The following is an 18764-nucleotide window of genomic DNA, read 5'->3' as shown; positions in this document are numbered from 1 at the left end:
GTACTTCCATCTACATTTCGCACTTTAAACCTTATGAAGAACATCAATTAAAGCTAATTATCAACCCCTCACACAAAAACATGGTAAGTTGATGATTTCAACGTTGTTAATTAAGTTATAATTAGTATCATTATCTGAAATCAATGTCTGGTTAGAAATGAATCATTAAATTAATTTATACATAACAATATAATCTAAAACATGATAGCACAACCCATTTGCTAGAGTTTAGCTACTACACACACACACACACTTGTGTTATACCGTAATTAGTGTTTGAATGAATGATTTGGTACCGAATAAAACAGGTAGATAACCATGGAAATGAATGAACAGAATCTTGATGAACATATATCTATGAATCGTTGATTGAAATCTCTAAAGTTTTTTGTTATCTAAGTTAACCTTGGTGATATGTAAGTTTTGTTAAGAGTAACAAACTACTAAAAAAAAAAAAGCAAAACGAAGGCAAAATGCAACACGTGTTCATGTTTGAATAACGTCCAAATATAGGTATATATATATAATCCATCAACTGAAAAGAAACCTCTTTCTCAATTAACTATCTTAACTTACATCTACATCTTTTTGTTATGTCTTTGGTCTTGTTGTTTTATCCCCTTGACGCGTTGTTTGGTTATAGGTAACTACTTATCTTCCAAACCAAATTGGAAAAGTCGCCAAACTTTGAAACCAAATAACATTAAGTTTTTTTCTTCTTCTTGTTCTTCCTTCTTATCTTCTCTGTGTTTAATTATTACCTTTGTGAAGAAGAAGAAGAAAAAAACAGAAGAAGAAGAAGAAGAAGAAGAAGAAGAAGAAGAAGATGGAATCAAAACAAGACATGGAATTGAACTCCACAACTTTAACTTGTACATTTCATCCACCTTTCATAAACTCCGGTGGTTTGTGGATCAACATTCATAGGCCTCAATGGTGGCTCAACAATTCCTTGCCTCTCTTGGAGTTACAACTGGTTTTGTTCTGTTTTTTCATGGCAATTATTCATTTTCTTCTCAAGCGCTCTGGCGTCTCCAAACTTTCCTCTCAAATCATTGTATGTACAATCTCCCATTTCTTGTCTAATTATTTGATATATACACCGTATAATAATACTAACTAACATCTGGTTTAATATTTCCAATGGAAAACAGACTGGTTTGATATTTGGCTGTTCATGGGGCAAGTTGAACAAAGGAAAATTCGAACTTTTTAGAGTAGAGAGTGAAGAGATCTTAGGATTGTTTTCATATTTTGCATACATGCTGTTTATGTTCATAACAGCAGTGAAAATGGATGTGAGCATGACATTGAAAACAGGGAAAAGAGCATGGATAATTGGACTACCTTCAATTCTTTTGCCTCTAACTTGTGGTCTTTTGGTGAGTTCTTTTCTGCTAGAGGGGCTAACAATTTCAGAGATAAGGAAGCTACCTTTAATGGTTTCAATGCAAAGTATGATCTCATTTCCAGTCATTGCTTGTCTTCTTAATGAACTAAAGATTGTAAGCACAGAACTCGGTCGTTTAGGGCTGTCCTCAGCATTAGTTGCAGATATGTTCAGCCAATGTGCAGTAGCCATTGCAAACCAAATAAGAATATCAAGAAAGAATGCTGCAAAAGGGTATTATTCAATTGGAGGATTATGTGTGCAAGTGTTTTTGGTATCATTTTTGTTTAGGCCTGTAGTTCTTTGGATTATGAAACAAACAACAGAAGGGAAGCCAGTGAGTCGCGGTACAACTCAAACAGTGTTTCTTGTGGTTCTTCTTTCTGCTGTTACATCTACTTTATTGGGACAGCCAGCAATTGTTGGACCTTATTTGTTGGGATTGTCACTTACTGATGGAGGACCAACGGGATTCTCTCTTATTGAGAAATTGGAATGCTTTGTTTCAGATTTTTTCATGCCTGTTTTTGTGATTACTTGTGCTTTACAGGTTGATCTGTCCCGGATATTATTAGTTGCAGCTCTGGATAATTATACAAGAGTTAACATCATTCTTGCATTTGTAACTTATGTTACCAAATTCGTCTGCACCTTTCTTACTTCATTGTATTGCCAGTTGAGCTTTAGAGAATCCTTGATGCTATCTCTCATTCTCAGTTCCAAAGGAGTTGTTGAATTGTCCTTCTGCACACTTTTCACTGAATACAATGTATTCTCTCTTCCTCTCCTTTCATTTTTCCATCTTTCTCTCACCGCAGTTAATTACAAGTCTAGAGACTTATTAGAAAAATTATATTCCTAAGTTCTAATTATATTTTCTTTTAGTTGTTAATAGTGTTAAAACCTTCTTGTGCTTTTTTGTTCTGTTTGCAGATTTTAAGTCGGGGGATTCTAGCATGGTTCACAGTATTCTTATTACTAATTGCAACCTTTGTGCCAATGGTGTTGAAATTCTTGAATGATATTTCAAAGTTACAAGCTAGCAATCAGAACAGGAACATCATGCATTTGAGCCAAAACTCAGAGTTAAGAGTCCTTGCTTGTGTTCACACGAATGAGAACATCTATGGCTTCATTCATCTTCTCAACATCTCATGTCCAACACAAGAAAATCCGGTTGCGGTTTATGCTCTCCATCTGATCGAGTTGGTGGGGCGAACGGCTCCGGTTTTCATTTCTCATAGAATAGAAAACAAGCCAATTGGAGACCAAACTTACTCCGAAAATATGCTACTTTCCTTTGACCACTTTGAGAAGGAGAATTCAGGGTCAGTATATGCTGAATGCTTCACTTCAATCTCACCACACAAGTTCATGCACAATGAAATATGCAAATTAGCAATGGACAAGATCACATCTCTCATAATATTGCCTTTCCACATAACATGGACAAGTGATGGACTTGTAGACCAAGAAGACAACACAATGAGGAATTTGAATTGCAGTGTGATCGAGAAAGCTCCTTGTTCAGTAGCCATCTTAGCAGATAAAGGGCATTTAGGGAGCATTGCTTCAATGGCATCTTCAGGAGTGAGATGTGAGTATACGGTGTGTGTGATATACTTGGGAGGGAGTGACGATAGAGAAGCAATTTCATTTGCAAAGCGCTTAGCCAAGGACATAAAGATTGAACTAACAGTATTGAAACTTGGGAGTTCTGTGGAGGATAATGGGACAAGTAAATGGGAGAAAATGCTTGATTCAGAAGTTATTAAAGATTTCAAAATGACATGTTTGGGAGATGGGAGAGTGAAATTTTTAGAGGAAGTGAGTGAAGATGGACCTCAAACAGCATTGAGACTTAGAGAATTGGTAAATGATTTTGATCTTATGATTGTAGGAAGAAGAAAAGGAATGGAATCATCACCTCAAACTTCTGGTCTTAGTGAATGGAATGAATTTCCAGAGCTTGGAGTTCTTGGGGACTTGATTGCATCACTAGATATCAATACAAGAACTTCTGTCTTGGTAATACAGCAACAGAAGTAACATTACTCATAATCTTAATATACATTAAACCTTTCTAGATGTATATATATCATGTGACAGCTCAAGTCTTCTTTTGGATCCCCCCTCCTAAGTTCATGATCCATTTTTTTTTTTGCAGTGGTGTGCTAACTTTGTATACATCTTATAATTTACTGAAAGGAAAGTTTATCCTGTCTGTGGAGAGCATTTATTTTTTTCAACATCACTGCATTTTGATTAATTTAATGTACCAAAAATGACAAATTATTCAATGAGACCGTTGATGTCACAATGTAATTGTCTCGTAACAACTGTTGATGTGGATTAGAAAAATCTGCATGCTTTCTAATACTAATACCCACCACATATAAAATCTTTGCATACTTTTCTCTCGTACATCTAATGGTAGAAAACGGTTAAGACTAATAATCATTGTAACGACCTAACTTTTAAACTTAAGATGAGGTCACTAATATAAAAGTAACATTTTAAAATCCAAAACCATACCAAGTTTAACTTATTTTATTAAATGAAGAATAAAAATAAAACAATCTAGGTAGAAATCCAAATATTTAGCAAAATACATTAAAAATCACTAAATGTTTAGCAAAATACATTAAAAACCGATAAAGAATTAATTTATTAGGCACCCTACAAAATAAATAGGTAGTAGAAACATCATCATAATAATCCCAGTGGCACAGTCACGAGTCCTTAAGGGTGAGTATATCATGTGACAACTCATTTCATTCGTCCTTAACTGTCACAACTTTTTATTCGTCAGCTTTATTTTACCTTGTCTTTCCCGAAAGAGTGAGTATATAAAATAGCTGGTAAGAGACCACTATTGAGCCTACCACCTACTTGGTCCACCAGGTGACAACCGTTAACTTTCAACTTCTTATTATGGAAAGAATTCATAAATGTCTTTTAAGCCACAACTCAAGATTTTAGTTAATAATGCTCACATAAAACGTTATATGAGTTTTACAATTTGATTAGATGAAATGTAAAATTTAATATCAAATACGTTTTAACAATCAATTTGCAAACACATAAGTTACCTATATGATTGAAGTAAAGTACCCACCTTCTTTTAATTCCATGTTTAAATTAAAAAAAGATGAGTGATGGTGATGAGAAGATCAATTATGATACACCAAATACATACTTATGACAAAACTCCAAAAATTGAAATACTCACAATATTTGAACGAAATTCTAAATGCCTAAAAGATTATGAAGAAAATTCCCACGAGTCATTAATATTAATCAATACCAATTTTTACAAAATCTTCAGAAGGGTAGAAACTCATGGTGACAACTTGTTATAAAAGTGAGAGAAGATAATAATAAAATGAGTTAAAACTTTTTTTTGGATTAAATTTTCAACATTTGAATTTAACAAATGTTTTTTTTTATCATTAAGATCACACTATATACCTATAATTATCCAGTAGAAAGATAAATTTCAATATATATAGTATTGTTTGTGTTTTAAGTATTTGTTAATGATGTTTGTAAAATTAAGTTGCATTAAAACCAAAAAAACAATAAAATTAATTTAATGAATTGCATGAACTTAAATTTAACTCTAACTTACAATGTTGTGCAATCAATAATAGAATCAAGGTGGACAAAACTCTATAAATTTTTTTAAACTAAAGTTTGGATTTTGTATATATGTATTGATTATTAATAGACTAAAAGAGTGAGTAAAAAAAAATCTACTTTCACGGTAATTTAAGTAACTTAATTTATTAAATTATAAACAATAAATAAATATGAAATGTATGGTTGTCGTTTTAATTATAATTAATGACTTTCAAAACATGAACGACTTCTTCATTTTTTGTTTTATATATTTCAACTTCCTTATTGAAATTCAAAGTATTTTAAAAAGTTTCAAATTTTCTATTAGAATATTCACCATCATACAAATTTACCACAATGTATTAGTAACCATATAATAGTTTAAATAAACTATGGTAAATCTAAAATTTGTTTAAGACATGATTTTTTATTAAAAAAATCAATGATTGATATAATACAAATGCGTGTTCACCATCAAATCTACCATATTGCTTTAATCATTTTGTGGGCGACAACCACTACTACAAATTTGGTCTTTCTTGACGCACACAAATTTTGATTTCTTGATGGTCATGACAAAGGACCATCAAAAAAACATTTTTTTGATACAATGTTTATCATGACGTCATGTACGTCAAGAAAAATCTCCTTATTTTGTTGAAGAAATATAAAATAACGTAAAAAATATAAATTTTTTATTTCCTTTGTACATACCTTATTTTGTCATGCCTTATTTATTTGTTTTTTTTATTTATTGTTTTTTAAAAGAATTTGAATTTGAATTTGAATTTAAAATTTAAAATTTAAATCTTAATTCTTAAATTTTAAATTTATGTTTTAAAACAAAAATAAAAATAAAAACATATTTAAAATTTAAAAGTAAAAGTTTTTTTTTTCTTCTCCCTATTTTTCTCAACCATCCCCGTTTTTCTTGATCACCACGCTTCCACTCTCTCAATCTCTCACATTCTCTAGCTCCACTTCTCAATCTAAAACTACTCTACTTCACTATCTAACGAGACATTGCCCTTTATAAAGAGAAGGAGAAGATTCAATTGAGGAAGAGATTTTTTGGTGGGAGGATTATTTGATAGAGAAGGGGGACATGTAAAAGAAATTTTTTTGGGGAGAGGTAAAGAGGATCAACACAGAACCTGTAAGTTCTTTTTTTATTCATGCTTGATGATACTGACTTAATTATTTGGCACCCAACATTTGGGTCCTGTCTTTAATTATTCATTTAAATCACTCATTAATCAGTTAATCATTTGGCACCCATTTGACATCTTTTAATTATTTGCATCATTTTAATTATTTGACACCCATCTCACGTCCATTTGGCTACTGCTTTAATTAATTAAATTAGTGTATTCTGGATTAATTATTTGACACTCATTTGGGTGCTATGTTAATTATTTCATTTGGTTAATTAATTAAATGATCTGTTAATTATTTGATTGATGTCCTAATTATTTAGCACCCATTTGACACCCATTTGACATGCTGATTTAATTATTTGCTATCTTTTTTAATTATTTAGGCACTCGTTTTACATTCTGTGTTAATTGCTTGTATCCATTTGGTATCTTGAGTTAATAATTATCCATTTGACATATGTGTTAATTATGCATTTGAAAATAATTATTCATTTGACCGTTTTAATTTTGTTTAATTATTTTGGCACTCACTCATTCTAATTATTTGCATGATGTATTAATTAATTAATGCATCTTGCTATAATTATTTGACATTCATTTGACTACGGTGATTATTTATTTGCATATTACGTTAAACCTACTTTGTCATTCTACAATTAATTATTATTTGATATCCATTTGGCATCATTGTCTAATTATTCATTACTCTGGCCTAGCTTGATTAATTATTTTGCATCTTTATGCATTAATAAATTATTTTGCCTCTTTTGCCATTAATCAATTATTTCACGTTCTGCATTAATTAATTATTTTGCATCATTTTGAATTAATTAATTATTTTGCATTCTCATACATTAATTAATTATCTTGCATGTGTTGTATTAATTAATTATCTTGCATCCTACATTAATTAATCCTCTTGTACATTTTGCATTTTGCTTATATTATCCATGTATTTATTTTATCTCAGCATATTATCCTTCAAGTATTTTTCAAATTCATAATGTTTTGTCATTGTTATTATTCATTTTCAATTAAATATAAAAATGTAAATTGGATAAAAAGTATTGCTTTTTATGGATTTTATAATTTAAATTCCATGAATATATGAAAATTTTCCATTTGAAATTTAATTAATAGATTGTTTTTAAATAAACACATTTCATATTTTAAATGACGCTGAGTAGTGTTTTCCATGAATTTATTAATTCTTATATACATGAAATTTCTCATTAAACACCTATGATAGAGATTAAAATATCAAATTTTGGTATCTTAATATTTTTAAGATGAATAAAAAAAACTTTTAAAACAAAAATAAACTTCATTTTTTAATGGCTCCTATGCCACTCATAATTATCAATTCATGCTTGGGTTTTATTTTCTTTGATGTGAATTGATAAACTTGGGACATTTTAATAAAACCTAAATAAAAACTTTGTTTTGTGAACATCTATAATTTCTTTTAAAATAAAATTGGGTAACCATTTTAGGGGTGTTGTAGGATGCTAACACCTTCCCTACACACAACTGACTCCCACAACTGACTCCCGAACTTAAATCTCATAAATTTACGCAGACCATTTTTTTCTTTTTTTTGGATGACCAATCACACCTTAATATGGTTGGTGGCGACTCCAAAACTATTTATTTATTAAATTAAATAAATAGGGAGGTCAGCCGCTTCGCATAGCGATCACGTCGCGACATCCTTGATGGACAAAGTTCTCTTAGTTTTGTTGATGGTCCATCAACGTCAAAAAAGCTATTTATCGATGAATATTAAACATCAAAGATAATAAATGTTGACTAGCAATGCTCATCAAGTTAGACATGTTTTCTTGATGACGAGACCTATCAAGAAATGAATTTTCTTGATTTACAATGACCATCATCGAAAAAATTAATATATTTGTTTTGGATTTCTTGATGAGTTTGGAATTTTCTTTATGGTTCTAGGGTTTCTTCATGGACAACGACAAAAAATAAAAAATCATGGGCCAGGTCATCAAGAAAAATGATATCAGAGAAAAAAAAAATATAATTCTGGGTTTAGGATAAGATCATAGGCAAGACTCATGAAAAATGATATCTTGATGAGCATTGCCCATTAAGAGAAAACTATTTCTACGAAGCACGGAATTCAAACCCTCATTAACGGGCTTAGAAAATACAATATTCATCAATAATATTCTTAAAGCTTTACTTTTTTTTCTTTCCAATTATTAGTGTCTATACATCAATAATACAATAATACTTTTTTAAAAGTTAACTATTGTAATTATAATTAGATTGAAATAAACGACTTTATCAAAATTAAATTAGTTATTGTGTCCAATTTTAATGAGTTGAATTGAAAGTTTGTAATTTAGGGCTTTTAAAATTTGTAGAAGTTGTAGAACATGAGCTTTGCGACACTTGTATATATCTTGTCCATTAAAAATCTGTAGAAGCTGTTTATTTGGATATCAATGTAACAGTGAGGAAGAAATCAAGATCATGAAGAAGCCAATTAGCACAAACCTAAAGTGGGTGTGAGAAAATAAAAGGAAATCTATTTTTTTCATAAAATAGGAAAAAAGTTTTTTATTACATATTTTGGCTATCAAGAAAACTATTTTCTTGATGGATTTTTCAGTTTTCTTAATGGGCAAAAAACAAGAAAGAGTTTTTGATGACATGTTTTGACCACTAGTTTTCTTGATGGTCGGGCTTTCTTGATGTCTGGCTACTTAATGGGCAAAGACCACTACAAGAAAGGGGGCTCTTCCAATGCACAAAATCGTCAGAAGATATACAAAAAGTGTCGGAAAAGTCTTTTCCGACGCATAAATATTCATCGGGATACAATTTGGAAAAAATGTGTCAGGAGAGAAACTCCCAACGCACAACATTCAATGTCAGAAGTTCTTAGACATCTCCCGATGTTGTATGAATGTCGAAGACGCTGTTAAACTAACGTCGTGAGATGTCTAGAAACTCCCGACACTGAATATTGTGCCTCTATTTTTTTTATTTAATAATGGAAGGTATATACATCACCCTTAGACTTGTATACAAATAGTACAAAACTTTTATTAAATTGCCCTCAACATTATATTTTAAAAATAAATAAATAAATAAATAAAATGATAATTAAGGAAATAAAAGAGCAAATACAACTACAAGATCTTTCATTATTAAAATCAAGTTCACATCAATTGAAGGGCAAAAGAATTACCTTACAGGGATATTGTAATTCTTTTATGTCGTATGGACTTTCTCGTTCATCAACATCTATAATTCTTTAAACCTAAGATGAAAATATTGTTGGTTAAAATATAACATTTTTCATAAAATGCTTGTTCATTAACCCATATGCATTCAAACATCAAGCATCCAAATATTCAAACATTTAAACAATCTCAGTGTATCCAATATCTTGTAGCAAATCAATTTCATCAATATCAATGAGTAATTTCAAATCAAATCAAGTATTTATGACCTAGCTGTAATGGAACGTGGATGTGGCCAGATGTTGTTACTACATGTAGAAGAAAGAAGATACAATAGAGGAACTTTAAGGTATTAGTTTCAAAATTCAAAAAACCGAATCTTTGATGAAAAACATTGTGTAACCCAATTTAGAGGCCAAAACGGATGTTTTTGGGATGAAGGAGGCATAAGCAACCAAGGATGTAGATCTCGAAAAGTTACATGGAATAAAAAAAAAATCCCAATTTGGAAACTATGCTCAACGTTATGGACTTCAAAAGTTTAAATATAGTTTTATGTAATTTTGAAGAGAATTTAATGTCAAGATACGTCAATAAAATGCTAACTTTATGATAATATATGTAAAGATCATGAAAAAAACGTATCAAATCAAGTGGTCATATGCATAAAATGAGTTAGTATTGATGGAAATATGAAGCTCGAAAGATAAAAGATATACATAAACGAAAAAGAACTAAAAAGCTTACAACTTGAAGAAGTTTATTACTAAACAAAAATACTAACTTATCAACTAAGTAGTAGTCTTAGTAGCAAGTTGAACAACAAATATGGATACAACAACATCTCACACCAATAACAACATTCCACAACATTCATCCATAAACTAAGTCTAATTCAACCACTCCTAACTACAAAATCAAATATAAATCCAATTCAATCACAAACTAATTATAAATTATAAAAGTTAATTGTAACACTTTTCAACCAAACTTTAACTAAAATGTACACAACAATAACATTCACCAACAACATTCATCCACGTACAAATTATTTAGGGCAACGTGGTCTACAATCAACAATATATAACCCCCCTTACCCCCAATTCAATATTACCCTCCTCGAATTCAATATAATTCCTAAATTCAAATAGGAATTCAAACTCAACTTCAATCTCAACTTCAATTTTAAATCCTAACAACACCTTCAAATTCGAATTCAATACTAAAATCTACAACTAATTCAAAATCTAAATACTAAAACTAATTTGAAATCTAAAACCTAAAACTAATTTGAAATCTAAATACTAAAACTAATTAACTAAAACAAAACAATAACTAAACCAAACCACATACCGTAATGAAGAGTGATAGCGATAGATGACGATGGACGGTTGGACAAGGACGACGGCGAGCGGCAGCATGGATCTGATCTCTCCTTCTCGGTCTCTTTCTCGACTCTCTCAGCCTTCTCGTTTCAATTATGTGAATTACAAAACTAAAGTGATTTTTTATACGAGAATTCTCAACGCACATCGAAAACATCAAGAGACACCCCCTATTTCCGACGTCATAAGTAAAATGTCAGAAATAGTTTTCACCTCTTCCGACGTTTTATTTATGACACCAGAAATGTATGAACTTTTCTCGACGTTATGCAAAGAGACATCGAAAAATAAATGTGAGAATTAAATATTTATTTACCTTCTCCCGATGTCTTGAACTACGGCGTCAGGAATACTTGTCTCGACCAATGTGCATTTTATGCGTCGAGGATGAACCTTTGTTCCGACGTTGCTTTTGTCGACACCTTTTTTTGCATCGGAAGAGTCTCAATTTCTTGTAGTGGACCATCAAGGTAGACATTCTTTTGACGTGCTTTACATGTCAAAGAAGACTAAATTTATAGTAGTGGGCTTATTATCATTTTTAGTATAGATATTGAAATCATGTTACAAATATTTTTCTTCCTCATGTTACAAATAACTTATCAACTTATATTTTGTAGTGTTAAATGTTTTAATTAAATGATTTATAAAAATATTATTCACTCACATTGTTTACTTGGCCATACGTGGGTATATGTGGGTGCCTTTCTAACTTCTCTCTTTATTATAAACTAAAAATGTTACCATTTTTTTTCCACGTTACAAGCAACTTTTCAACTTATATCAACTTTTTGTTTTTTTTAAAAAAAGGTAGATACTAATTACCTACCTAAAACATTTTAAAAGGATAAAAATAAGATGATTACTTTCTCGAGAAATCAAGATTATAATCATGTGCGGTTTTTTTGAAGAATTCATACAACTTAGAAAAGTTCATTAGTTTATTGTAATTATTATTTAAAAGAAGCTAAATATATCATAAGAAAGAATGTTTGTACACTTTAACTCAAAACACTAATTCAAAGCACTTATTGCTATATAATAATTATATATAAAAAGAACTTAGAATTCTTGGACTTGAATTTCACAACGGGCATTGTTTCAATTTTGTACCCCTTACATGTGTTCTTCAAGTCTTCCTTTAAGTTTCACAATTAATCTATTGCAATTGTAATAACACAAAAAAGTATATATATAAATTTAAACGAAGTAATAGAGAAACAAAACATAGTGAGTAAAAAGAATAAGAAAAACAAACCCAAGTATTTATAAAAAAGATTGAAGAGATTTCTTTATATAATTGTAGAAGATAAAAATTACAAAACTATTTTGAATCTCATCCTTAATATATACTTATAAATTTTGAAAATTATAGTATACATGATAACTTTTCATATTTTAACATCTTCATTTCTTAAATAATAAGTTAGACAGGAAAGTGGGAATTTGAAAAAATTAATTATAAATCAATCAATCAATTAAATTTAGTTGATAGTTTAAATTAAAAATTGTAAAATGTTGGAAATTTAAGATTTGAAATGGTAAAGAAATCAAAAAATGATATTTTTTTTTAAAGGAGAGAATTTTCTTTTTCATTTTTGTTAGTAAAACACAGATGAATGAATGATTTGAATTTCTAACCTCAAAGAAAAGAAAGATATATGTATCAACTACAGCTAATTTGTTTTAGTAAAGCTAAGTTTCCATATTTAATTTGTATTTACATTCTTATAAATTCATTCATTATTTCATTTGTTTTAATTCAAGCTAAGATGAATGACGATTTTTTTAGTTGTTTTGCCATATCTTAATACTCCAATTTTACTGCATACGTTTGAATATGATATATAATTAAATTTGTTTTCATCAACTAAACTTAAACTTTTGGGTCAATTGGTGAATTAACATGGTACCACTCAAGCTCTTGCAATGTTATTCCTTTCAATTTAAAATTGATTTTCACTTGTTAGATCTTCGTCAGCTTTTGGATACATTGAGAGGAAATGTTAGGTGATATATAATTAAATTTGTATTCACTTAAATTTTGGGTCAATAGATTATATTGTTGAATTTAGTATCATAAATCTCATTATCGTGTAGTTTAGGATTTGTAAATATAAATTATATAACGAAAAATGATAGCAAATAGTACAATTTAGGAAATAAACTAAAAGTATAACACAAGGATAAAATATTTGCATAAATAGCATCTGTTGGCTAGTTAGTTTTTTAAAATGTCAAGTCTACCCTTCATGACTATCATTATTAGTGACAGACACTATTAATAATAACAATTAATAAGAGTACATTTTTAAAATTGAAATCTATCATGGATAGCATCTATCGATGAGAGCAACTTATAATAGTAAATAGAAAGTTATTAGTGATAGTATGAATTGATGATAGCTTTGTACGTAAGAAAATCAAGAAAAAATGTGTGAAACAATTTCTTAAATTTAAACAGATTAGTGATTACAAGTATCAGTAAGAGTTGATAGCAACCATTGGTGGTAGCATTTAGTAGGATTTAAAAAAAAGATCATATAGTGTTCTTTCTTAAAGATGGCGAATACGTTGTAGTGTGTGGCAATAGAAACTCCCCTACTTGATCGTTTCAAATATCATACAACAGATTGGCCTTCTAACAATTACATTCTCAAAAACAAAGGGATAAAAACAAAACAGCAAATCCTTATGTTTTGCTGTATTTCTTAATGAAATTTGTTAAAATCAGATATATGAGAGAAAACCCCTTTTTGCTGTCAATTTCAAAATAAAAATAACTGTCAAATCCCTTTTTAGAAGGGTCTTTTTTAGTGTTCCTTGAATTTTTATATTTGGTCAAAGAGAAAGAAAAAAACAAATTATATAACCCAAAAAGAGAGACGTGTTGAATATATTATTTTGGAAGCAAAACCATAAATTCTGTTTTTTGGTTATTGATTGTGATGGGAGAAGAGATACAGTTGAATCCAAATATGACAGCTACAATTTGTATAGATATTCCACCTTATGTAAATTCTAAAGGTTTGTGGGTTGAATTTGATGACTCTGAATGGTGGTTGAATCCTTCTTTACCTCTTCTTGAGTTTCAGTTGATTGTGTTATGCTTCTCCTTGGCAATTACATACTTCTTTCTCAAGCGTTTTGGGATCTCCAAGCTTTCCTGTCAAATTCTTGTAAGTAACACAACTTTCAAATAATTTTCCTTTTTAATTTTCTTATGTTAAAAGGTTTAATTTAAGAGACCAATGAGGATGCACAAGAATACAAAATAATTTGTATATATTATAATAAAATGTACATCCATCTATCACCAATAATGTCTATCTTGTTATATTTGCAATTTTTTAAAAATATTGTTATACACAGTTAAATATTAGTCCTAAAAATGCTAACCATTGCCATGAATTAGGTCGGGTTGGCATTCGGGTGGTCATGGAATGAAGAGGAGGAGGCAAAACTAAAGCATTTGAATGTGGGGAGTCAAGATGTGCTAGTGTTACTAGCAAATTTTGGGTACACATTGTACATATTACTAACTGTAGCAAAATATGATTTAAAAATGATAATGGGAACAGGAAGATCATCATTAATCATTGGAATGTCAGCCTTGTTACTCCCTCTAATCATACAGACGTTGGTTGAAAGTATGGTTGTTGAAGAGTGGGAATTAACAGAGATACAAATAGAATCCCTCCCCTTGTTGATTAGCTTTCATGCAACAACTTCATTTCCTGTTGTTGCTTCACTTGTAAAAGAGCTTCATATTATGAACTCAGAATTGGGGCGTTTAGGTCTTTCATCTGCCTTAGTCAGTGACATTTTTGGTACATTCATTATGATCATAAAAGGGCAAATCCTACAATACCGTATAAACCCCTCACTAATCTCGACTGAAATATGTGTCTATATAATGCTCATACTTGTGGCTTTGTTTGTGCTAAGACCTACAATGCTTTGGATTATCAAACACACCCCTCAAGGAATGCCTGTGAAGAACTGTTACATTGAAGGAGTTATTTTTGTAACTCTTTTGTACACTGTTTTGGAGACTTTTACAGGTCATGCTTGCATTATAGGAGCTTATGTTTTGGGGTTGGCCATTCCTGCTGGAGCTCCTTTAGCATCAACACTTGTGAACAAAATTGAGTGCCTTGTTGAAAATATTTTTATGCCTATTTTTGTCACCACCTGTGCTTTGAGAGCTGATTTGTCAAAGATTTCAGCCACTACATTTGATGTTGTTTTCACTAAATTGAACATAACAATGCTTTGTTTGGCCTGTACTGTCAAATTTGTAGCTTCTGTTTCGTCTTCTAAGTATTGCCAGTTGCCCTTCAAGGATGCTTTGGCACTTTCTCTTATTATGTGCTCCAAAGGTCCTGTGGAATTGATTTCCTACACAATGTCCGTAGACTACAATGTATGTGTGTATACTATTTCTTTCATTCTTCATTTCTTTGTACTCTGTTTCTTACTTTCAAAATGTGCCAATAATTAATGCAGGTTGTTGACAATGAGCTTTTTGGATGCTTCATTGTTTACATATTGTTGTTTGCAACCATAGTGCCAATTGCAGTGAAAGGGTTGTATGATCCTTCAAGGAAATATGCTGGCTATCAAAATAGAAACATCATGCATTTGAATCGCTTCAATGACGAGCTTCAACTCCTCGCTTGCATTCATCAACATGAAAACGTCAATGCCATTATTCATCTTTTGAATCTCTCGTGCCCTACAATCGAGAACCCAATCATTGTTCATTTATTCCATCTCATCGAGTTACCTGGTCGATTTGCTCCCATCTTCATTTCGCACAAGCGGCAGAACAACCCCTTCGACAAGCGCTCCTACTCCCGACACATCATTCATGCCTTTGATAGGTTTGAGAGAGAAAATGATGGGACAGTGTATGTGGAATGCTTCACTGCTGTCTCACCATGCACAGTCATGCACAACGATGTATGCACATTGGCACTTGACAAGACTACATCGTTTATAATACTTCCTTTCCATATAACGTGGACCATGGATGGTTACATCGAAAGAGTTGACAACAATGTGAGGACATTGAACTACAACGTCCTCAAGAGGGCTCCTTGTTCAGTAGGCATCTTTGCTGACCGAGGAAAATTAGAACATATCAAAGCAAGAAAGAGAAGTAGTTACTCGGTGTGTGTTATTTTCCTGGGAGGGAAGGATGATAGGGAGGCACTATCATATGCTAAACGCATGGTAAAGGACCTGAGAGTGGAGCTAACTGTGCTTCGACTGAAGGCGCCACAAGATTATCAAAATAGATCAATGTTACGTAACAGTTGGGAATATATAATGGATGAAGAAGTTGTTAAAGATTTTAAAGGAAAATGTTTGGGAGATGAGAGAGTTGTATATGAAGAAGAGGTTTGTAGAGATGGACAAGAAACAGCATTCGTACTTAGAAAAGTAGTAGATATGTTTGATCTAATGATAGTTGGAAGAAGAGATGGATTGGAAACACCTCAAACTGATGGTCTCAACGAATGGAATGAGTTTCCAGAGCTTGGACATTTGGGAGATTTGATCGCCTCAAGTGACATCAACACTGGAACTTCTTTGTTGGTAATACAACAACAACAAATCTCACATGACACTTCCCAACATATTCTTTAGGAAATATATATGTAAGAAAATGAGGTTTTTCTTTTGCTTTTTCTTTCTTTTTTGTTAGTACCGATTTTGAATTTTCAACATGAAGAGGGAAAATTGTCAAAAATAAGACAAAATTAGAGGATGTAATGAGTTTTGGGATTGTTTTTTGAAATTTGAGTTTAAGGACAAATGAGGATGTAGAATGTTCATAAAGCCCTTACATACAAATTTTAAAAAATAAAATGTGAAGTCTGCTTTTTTCCACTTTCATCTCATTTTTCTCCAACTTCTCACTCACTTATTTTCCCTTAAGCTCTCTTGTAATTCCTTACAATTTTGTAGCCAATCTTAAACAAGCTCTCTTGTTATTTTGGTAAGTGTTTATGTTTTTTTTTTCATTTTTAATTATACATCGCCCTCTTACTTTTTTTATGTTTCCTTTCCTTTGAGGGAAACATAAACCTTAAATCTTTAAACCAAACTAATTATATATAATTGTTCTAGGTGACTTCCTAAATCATATCTAGTTGATGGATAAGGTTGGAAACACTACAAATACGATTTGTTTTGTAGTTGTTACAATTATTCTAAAGTGCTACAAATGATTTGATCATAATCATTCATGTTGAGACATTAGAGTGAGGGTATTCTATATAAAGAATTTGTATAAGATTGGACCATGAAATGAATAGTTTCTCTTATTAACACCCTTACTAGTTGAGACTACATAATCTCACAAGAATATGACCATAAGTGACTTGACCTGAATCCTGAGTGAGTTGTGAACTAATGTCTATGAAGGTCATCCTTAATTTGATTTGCATGAGTGAGAGTGGCCTATTCGCCGACTCAATATGCCTACCATTTTAGGGATTCATCTGATTAGGGAGCTGGAAACACAACTACACAAAAAGAAATTGACTCATTCTCTACAGATAGAGTAAGTAGAAGAAATTATCGCTCTCTTAAGAGTTGATTCCAGGGCTTGAACAATGTGGCACCACACTCTCTCTTGGCCTGAGAGGAGTTCAGTTATAGTGAGACTATAACTTGTTGTTCATTTGAGGAATCAATAATACTTAAGGAGTTAGATGTAACTATAGGAGCAAAATGGTAGGTTTTGACCTAGCTGTACTTACGAGCAATTTGTGAAAGATCATTGCACTGTTGATTGGTTATATCTAATGAACACAAAAATATATGTACAATAAGAAAAGTGCAATTGTTAGTCTTTAGTGGAACAACTGAAAATGAATGAATGAAGATTAATTTAATTAAAGAGTTTAATTAATTAATTTCATATCACAATTCGTAGGTTCATACGATCCCCTTATTAGCTCAATAAAAATAAATGAGAATCAAATTTATTTTGGTTTAAATTTAAATGGTTCAAATTGATTAAAGAGAATAAATTGTATATGATACAATTAATATAATGTATTTGATACATTATAATATAAAGATTTGACGAGAGAAGTAAATATTTGAGTATGATTTAAATAATAATAGTATGAATAAGATTCATAAATAAATTATATATATTCAAATATTTGAGAAATTTTAAGATTTTTTGTTTTGGGCTTTTTTTGATTGAAATCTAAAATAAGGAAATGTAAGAAACTTGGGAGAAAAAAAATGGAAGAAAATGAATGAAATTTAGATTTTTTTTGTCACGTGAAATTATTTATATACAATAAATTTTATAAATGTTTTCCTTTAAAATCTATAATATATGCCAAATTAAACACAAAATTGAAGCATCAAAGATATATTAGATATTGTGAACAACTTAGAGATGAACAAGTACAAACTTTAATGGATGGAGTTCTTTTTCTTAATAATATATTTCAATAATGGGTTAGAGTGTTAGAGACTTAGAGTTATATATGGTGAAGAATGGTTAATAAGTGAGATATGAATTCTCCAATAAATAACACCCATGCTTGATTTGGTCCTCCATTTCGAATGATTCCACCAAATGAAAACACACAAAATACAACCTTTCAATATTGGGTTATTAATCTAAAGATGTTCCAAAATTTAGGATTAAAAGTGCTCTCTACATCAGTATTTGTGGTCTTGGGGTTATTCCTAGTTGGGCTTATGCAAAAACCTACTCATTGTTCAAGTTTTTTTTTTTTTTTGGTATTTATTATGATGGTAGTAATTATATCATTTTGGATTTGCAACTTGATGGTAGTAATTTGCTAAGTGTATCAATTTACATATCCTATTAGGGTTAGATTCATAAGAAACTATGTATCAATTAATCCCCTAAGACGTTAGTAGATTAACAAATTTTAAACAACAAAATTCCATCTAAAATTTTCACCATTTACTCTAATAATTCATTTTGAAAAAT

At 30.6% G+C, this 18764-nt stretch overlaps 2 protein-coding genes across 2 annotated transcripts; both read left to right on the top strand.

The window, feature by feature from the left end:
• Nucleotides 1-1292: 1292 nt before the first annotated feature.
• On the top strand, nt 1293-3439 carry LOC101211118 (cation/H(+) antiporter 4). Its single transcript, XM_004149418.1, has 2 exons — nt 1293-2159; nt 2324-3439. The coding sequence occupies exons 1-2, from the start codon at nt 1293-1295 to the stop codon at nt 3437-3439; spliced, it is 1983 nt and encodes a 660-aa protein (XP_004149466.1).
• A 10277-nt stretch (nt 3440-13716) lies between these two features.
• Nucleotides 13717-16710, top strand: LOC101210870 (cation/H(+) antiporter 12). Its single transcript, XM_004149417.2, has 3 exons — nt 13717-13947; nt 14184-15194; nt 15278-16710. The coding sequence occupies exons 1-3, from the start codon at nt 13717-13719 to the stop codon at nt 16421-16423; spliced, it is 2388 nt and encodes a 795-aa protein (XP_004149465.1). The 3' UTR covers nt 16424-16710.
• Nucleotides 16711-18764: the final 2054 nt, after the last annotated feature.

Source organism: Cucumis sativus, chromosome 3 (genome assembly GCF_000004075.3).
Source record: "Cucumis sativus cultivar 9930 chromosome 3, Cucumber_9930_V3, whole genome shotgun sequence".
Lineage (NCBI taxonomy): Eukaryota > Viridiplantae > Streptophyta > Magnoliopsida > Cucurbitales > Cucurbitaceae > Cucumis > Cucumis sativus.
Note: the sequence above shows the minus strand (reverse complement) of the source record. Positions and strands in the feature narration are given on the sequence as shown.

Coding starts and splice junctions, on each gene's coding strand:
- LOC101210870 (XM_004149417.2), top strand. CDS start 13,717: ATGGGAGAAGAGATACAGTTGAATCCAAATATGACAGCTACAATTTGT. Junction 13,948..14,183: donor AGCTTTCCTGTCAAATTCTT/GTAAGTAACACA, acceptor GCCATGAATTAG/GTCGGGTTGGCATTCGGGTG. Junction 15,195..15,277: donor CAATGTCCGTAGACTACAAT/GTATGTGTGTAT, acceptor TAATTAATGCAG/GTTGTTGACAATGAGCTTTT.
- LOC101211118 (XM_004149418.1), top strand. CDS start 1,293: ATGGATGTGAGCATGACATTGAAAACAGGGAAAAGAGCATGGATAATT. Junction 2,160..2,323: donor CACTTTTCACTGAATACAAT/GTATTCTCTCTT, acceptor TTCTGTTTGCAG/ATTTTAAGTCGGGGGATTCT.